Source organism: Hyperolius riggenbachi, chromosome 11 (genome assembly GCF_040937935.1).
Source record: "Hyperolius riggenbachi isolate aHypRig1 chromosome 11, aHypRig1.pri, whole genome shotgun sequence".
Lineage (NCBI taxonomy): Eukaryota > Metazoa > Chordata > Amphibia > Anura > Hyperoliidae > Hyperolius > Hyperolius riggenbachi.
In genome coordinates, this window is record NC_090656.1 from 5,376,247 (window position 1) to 5,383,049 (window position 6,803).

The 6,803-nt window shown below is 45.6% G+C and overlaps 1 protein-coding gene across 1 annotated transcript in view; it reads left to right on the forward strand.

Moving 5' to 3' along the window:
* E2F4 (E2F transcription factor 4) overlaps positions 1-6,098 on the forward strand; it is a 65,540-nt gene extending 59,442 nt beyond the window's left edge. The window contains exons 11-13 of the mRNA XM_068259428.1: positions 1,200-1,247; positions 3,806-3,850; positions 3,941-6,098. Of these exons, the coding sequence (XP_068115529.1) occupies positions 1,200-1,247; positions 3,806-3,850; positions 3,941-3,993 (146 nt within the window). The 3' untranslated portion in view covers positions 3,994-6,098. The remainder of the gene's footprint in view (positions 1-1,199; positions 1,248-3,805; positions 3,851-3,940) is intronic.
* The last annotated feature ends 705 nt before the right edge of the window (positions 6,099-6,803 follow it).

The window sequence follows — 6,803 nt, forward strand, 5'->3', positions numbered from 1 at the left end:
AAAAAAAAACACTAGAAAATGTCTGCAATGTTTGTAATGAGTGTACTAGGATCAAAAAATATACATAGAAGTACGATGAGAAAAGAAACCCAGCAAAAACAGCACCACTGATGCTGTGATTAAAGGTAAGTATCAAAATACAACTTTATTGGAACAATATATTATATAGATAATATTAATACACTTCATAATGATTCATCATTAAAAAACAACGGAAAAATTAAAATGTTACGGAAGTGACGCTTTCCCCGGCTCTCGGACAGATCTACGTTACCGTACGGTTTTGTGTTGATGTGCTGCGGACTGGAAGTCATGTAAGTGTATGACGACACGTGTCAGTGTGAAAACCCACTGCGTCACGTATGCGTGGGAGCGTATTTTTGTGCAATATGCTTCCGTGCACGTGATCACATTGGCCACAGGAAGTGAGCGTCACTTCCTGCTACATGGGGATTACCGTGTACTCAGGCGGTAATCCCAGAAGGCCGGCTTTTGGCGGTGTTGCTCCCAGGCCGTACTGTGGAACCGGCCACCAGTGAAAATAAACTAATGAGCTAAACAATTTTATCTATCCTGCGTTGCCCAACAATTTTTTTTTTTTTTTTTTTTTTAATAATCCCCCAGTTTTATTTTCTGTTTTAAAAAAAGCTAAATAAAAAAAAGTAGGTTTACTGTTATGTCAGAGCTGAATAACACAGTATTTTAGTGTCTGAGAGCTAGAATCTATGAAACACTGACCCTTTTTTAATCTATCACCTGCACTCAGAAGCTGTTCTTTCCCAGGAAAGAGTTTTATGGCTGTAATTGTTTTTTTTAGTTAGGGTTACACGTCTGACTATGGTCCAGTCTGGAGAGAAACTTATTTGTATACCTGAATGCTTAACCCTTCCAGGGAGAAAATTAAGAAAAGGAACACAACCTAGTTATATGAATGCTTGGTACTGTACATACACATGGTTATTTCATCATGTAACATGTCAGCTCAGGTACCTTTTAACTACTTTACGGGCGAGCAAGTGAGTGTGATACATTTTTTTATTACTGACTCTTCATTTATTGTTGAGCATGCAGAGTTGATGCAAATGTTGTGCTAATTCACATTTATGCAGCTTGGACATGAAATTGATTGTTCCTATTCCAAGCTGCATAATATTGGCATCAGAATTAGTAAATATGGCATCTATTTCTTTGTGTTGCAGTGTTAAGGCTACCTGCAGATTTCTTCCAGTTGTTTGGCAGCACAGACGGTAAGTGGGGCAATCTTTTCCAATAAAACATGTTATGTTTGTTATAGCTGGACTGCTGCCCTCTGCAGGCCAGGGGATGTATTCCCAGCATGGGGACACACTGCCCTCTGCAGGCCAGGGGATATATACCATCTCAGGAACACACTACTCCCTCTACACATGAGGTGATGCATTTTGACCATGAGAACACACTACTCCCACTACAGGTGAAGTATGTATTGAAGTCCAGGAACATTGTGTTCCCTGTACAGTTACACAGAGTAGATAGATACTACTTCTACTTACATAACAGAGGAATATATTATAGATAAAAAGATCTCCCAGCATGCAACTGTTTGGCCAGTTCTCCTTAAGTATGTGATAAATACAAACCATAACAGCAGAAAAAGTTGTGAATGCAGGTTTAGCCTCTTCATCACTTAATCCACTCAGACCAGTTGCTGTTGAAATTTGTTTTTTTTTTATGGTGACAATCCTGTTTTAAAAGAATGACATTGATGTAACTGATATGTGCTTGAGACAAACAAAGATTGAGGTAGCACCTATAGTCGAATGCAGTCTACTCTACTAAAGCCTGTTCAGGTAAGTGCTGATTCACAATCTATACTAATTACACAAACAAGGTGAAACTAAATGTTTCGCCCATGGGGGGGGGGGGGGGGGGGGGGGGGGCTTTGTCAGGGCTGAATAAAAAAAAAAAAACTTTGGGCAATACAGCTATGTTCTGTTGTGAAATATCACCAATCAGCCTCTTAGAAGTATAGTATAGGTGTATTTACTGTACAGGCGACATACACTGAATTATAGTAATGTCTGCTAAAGGAAGGCTTGAACCAAACAGATATACGCTTTGAAATGAATTACAGATTATAGTTATTCCGCCTACCTTGACCACTGATTGGATCCTGGCGTACAAGCTAACTAGCTATTGGATAATTCAAAAATGCATAAATGAATACATGAATATCTAAGTGTCTAAGCTTGTTAGTTGTTATTTCACAGGTATTTGTATGGATACTAGTCCATTGTAACTCAAGGGTAGCTACTCATAAGATACACTGTGCTGTCTATTATCTACAAGAGGGCAAAATTAATCCCCAGCCGCACATTCCATTCCTGCAAACACCGTGAGAACCCGTGAAAAAGAGAACCTGTTATTACTGATAAAATGTACCGCATATAAGCTGACCTGCGTATAAGCCGAGGTACCCACTTTTCCCTTGGAAACCAGGAAAAAGTGATTGACTTGCATATAAGCCCCCTCCCCAATATAGCCCCCTCTATAGTATCCAGATGTGCCTCCAGTACAAGTCAGCCCCCTTCCCCGTAGCCAGATGTGTCCCAAGGATGGTACAGCTGTGTCTCAAGAAGCCACTAGATGGCGTCATAGATATGAGACACAGTGATTGCCACACAGGAAGAATCCCCGATCATTGCTCCGCTGACACGCTGCTTGCACGCTCTGCTACACAAGCCAGGGGACACAGGTAGTCTTGAGCAGCGCACTCTGCACACCATGCTGCAGGGGATGGGGGGCACAGACACAGCAGGGAGGCAGCTGACAAGAGCAGGATCACTAATGCACGATCCTTACACTCCTCTGCCAGTAACAAAACCTGCTCCACCATCCGTTCTGCTCCACTAACTCACATATAAGCCGAGGTAGGTTTTTTGTGCTGAAAAATAAGGCTTATACGCAAGAACATACAGTATTAAACAGGAAGTGTGGCTGACATGCAGCCATTTTGTAATAAAACTGTAAATGTCAGCCACAGACCCAGAACAAGTATGAGCATTAGGGATATCCCTGATTAGGAGAAGTCATGGAGAATCATGTGATCAGTTTGATCAGCTGATAGATTTGTAAGGTCCTGATTTGCAGTGATGACTTCCTGGTTTAACACATGATCAGGACCAGTAAATCACAAATCCATCAGCTGATCAAACTGATCACATGCTTCTCCATGAGTTCTCCTAAGCAGGGCCATCCCTAATGAGCATCGGGTGATTCTTGTCTGGCCAAATTTGCCTGACGCTTGTTTCAGGTGTGTTATTCAGACACTACTTCAGCCAAAAGCATCAGCACCACTGCCAGGCAACTGGCATTCTTTAGAAGGAAATAATTATGGCATCCTCCATATCCCTCTCACTGTATGGTCTCTTTAAAGCCCAAGTAAACCCAAAATTAACCAAGGTAACCTACTTCCTTGACTACAAGTCTACAGCCTCACGTAGAGGACTTTCTGCTGTAATGTAGGGATGCTGGGAAACATGTTCTGGTGTCTGTTCTTCCATTTCTTGGGTGTCGCATGTGACCCGCCCAGCGGCTACAACCAGAAGGGAGAGGAGTAGAGCTGCTGTGGAGATTGGCAGTCATATTTGGCCCATGATGTATTCTCTCCATCACTTTCCTTCTATACCCAATTTATATTCACTTATCAGCCTCATTAACTGCCAGGCCTTGCTAAAGTTTGGGTTTCGCTTGGCTGTAATAAATGGAGCCCAGTGTGTTTAGCTTGATCCCATTGACACAGCTATATCTGCTTCTTTCTTCCCAGAATCTATGCCAAGCGGCCTGCTGGAGGAACTGGTGTCATTTGAAGGTGAATGTCTAAGCTGGCTTGTGATTGGCTCTTTCACTTGTATTGTTGGCGATCCCACTGATCTTATCATTCTGATCCTTTCCCCACCAGTGTACACCCCGCTGGTCAGACTTTTGCCACCCGGATTCTATGTGTACAGTTAGGATGACAACGATGGAGTCTGCAGTTTGTTTGATGTCGTCTCCGTTCACCTTTAAGTTTGGAATTCTTTCTGTCTTAATGTTATAATGTTTTTTGATTGGCTGTTTTTGTACGGTTATTATGGATACGCCTTCTTGTTATTATGGACATTGCGATTCGCTGTTCCTGAAGACTCGCCTGTGTTTTGAATTAGCAATGAACCCGGGAAGATAATTTCTGCATGGCAGAATGGCACGGAGGTTTGTTGTGACTTCTTGAAGATGTCGCTGGCATAGCTGAATCTTATCACCCGAATACTCCCAGCTGCCGCAGCTCATGACCCAACAAGCGGACAAGGTCAGGAGGCGGTCACTGGCTTGCGAGTCACATGAATCCGACTCTTCCTGTTTCCGGTTTGGTAGGAGGAACCATCAGAACCACATGAAACGCAACATGACACGCAAGGCAGTGAACTCCACCTGAGCCTGCCAGCTTGTGCGCTGCTGAACAGCTGTGTAATGTCCCCCTCTGCAGCCCTGCGTAATCGAGCAGCGCCAACGTGGAAAGGTCGTCTGCAATGAGTCTGAGCATGTGCAGCTTGTTCTTGTCACTGCAATGAATCTTTACTCCCCAGAACCTGAAATATGGCAATGGAGGCGGAGACAGAGGCTATGAGGCCTGCAGAGGCAAGTCTTCCAGATGCGGGGGGCGGATATATAGCGGAAGCACATGCGCAATTCAGACACCTTGGGGGTCGATGAGGGATGACGAAAGGCCTTCTTGCGCCCGCACGTGTGGCTTTAAGGACCTAGCTGATTGAAATCTACACCCTGTTTTGGTGGTTACCTGGCTTGCAGGGCATAGATTTCAATCAGCTGCCGCTGCGCGTATCCTCTGTTTCCGTCGCTCTCGCCGCTGAATCCCGACGTCTCTAGCCACAGCTCACTTGCTCTGCTTGTCTCTATGACAGCAGAGCCCTGTGAGCGGGTCAGGAGCTGATTTCATTGGCTTATATTAATGGGCAGAGTCAGGAGCCAATTAAAGCGGCTCCTAACCGGCTCACAGGAACTCTGCCAGGTGGCCCAGGATCCCGACGTGGGGCGGTGATGGCGATTCGTCGGTATTCCGCCGTTTCTTTTACCAGCAGTCTCTGGTCCTTAAGGGGGCAGAAACCGCTGCTACTTAGGTGGTTAAGCAGAACTGTGCATGCGTGACATAAAAAACGTGATGGCGTGGTGGGAAGACGAGATGGGCAGTAGCAAGGGACATTACACCGGCAGTCGGGAGAGTTTGGATTTAGCTATGCCGAATTTAACTCACTGCTGTTTGTACAGAGATCGGTCATTCCAGTCAGAAGAGGAGAGCATAAAATATTACTCTGACTAGTTGTCTTCTCCAAAGCTAATTTTTGAAGACAAGCGCACGGCAATAGCAGTGGTGCAGCTGCCAAGAGCAACCAGTATTATTTTAAGAGAGCCTGAGGTGGGTTTATGAAAAAAAAAAAGGCTGCCTGATCTGGGGCTGAGTAGATCGGGTAGCCTCTAAACCGCTGCTCCAGTGGGCCACGCTGGCCCACTGTCACGACGCTGGGATGAGAGATTAATTCTCTCACCAGCACGCAGGGGAGCGGAAGGGGGCGTGGCCAGGGAGAGAGAACTGCCCTATGGCAGCTCTGGAGACCCTGTAGGAGCCCCCCGGCGGGCATTTTAAAAAGGGAATCCCTCTCCCCTGTGTTTACCGCCAAGATGGCGACAAATAATGTCGCCAATTTTGGGGGGCTATAACGTGGGGGGAGGGGGCAGAGAGGGGCAGTGTGGGGACACAGAGGCACGTCATGAGGCAGAAAACATACCTCTGTATCCCATCTGCCACCCGAAGATCCACCTCGGGTTCTCTTTCAGAGGGTGAACAGAGTAAATATTCAGATTAGGTGCTCGGGGCAATAACTTGCCCCATTTTGCTTCAGTTTTCTGTGCAGCCAGCTGCTAAAATAGAGTTTCCGGTTTCCCTGTTTTTTCTGTTTTGTGTTTGATTTTCTATTCCTCCAAGCACTTTGGCTGTTTGTATTTGTTTTCACAAATAATTTACAAATAAATGTATATTTGCCTATGGCACTTTATTGAAAGAAGGGCTGTTCTGATTCTGTTGCTCTTCACATGAGCCATGTTATCCTACAAGGCACTACGTAGAGTACGCTACACTCACATACATATACACTCCACTGACACCCCCACACTATATGCGCATACGTACAAGCATCAGACTACACAGGAGCACACACACAAAAGGGGTTAAAGGGTATCTTGGGGGGGGGGGGGGGTGGCAACAAAATTTAAATACTTCATTAATGGGAAGCCTCTGGGTAATCTACAGTTTTCCTACTTCCTGGTCAAACCCACCGATCCAATGCTGGGGCCCTCTGAACATATTCCACAAGGGCCCCGCCGATCCAACGCTGGGACCCTCGGAACATATTTCACAAGGGCCCCACCAATCCAGCGCTGGGACCCTCTGAACATATTACACACTTAGGCCCCATTCACACTTGCGTTTTGGCAAGTAAACGGACCGGATCCTGATCGGATCCTGACCTGATCCTGATCAGAACCGTACGGTTCCGATCCGGATCCGGTCCGTTTGTATCAGGCATTCATCAGGCTGCCATCCGGATCCGTGGGCAAAAAATAGCGAAATTTAAAAAAAAAATGTTGGGGTCAGCAGAAGGTGCACCTGGTGAATCAGTTTCCTCTGCTGTAGGCCTCACCTTCACCTCCGATATTCTGCCAAATAGCTCCAGCACGTCTGTCACTGCTGCTCCACTCCAGACATGCTT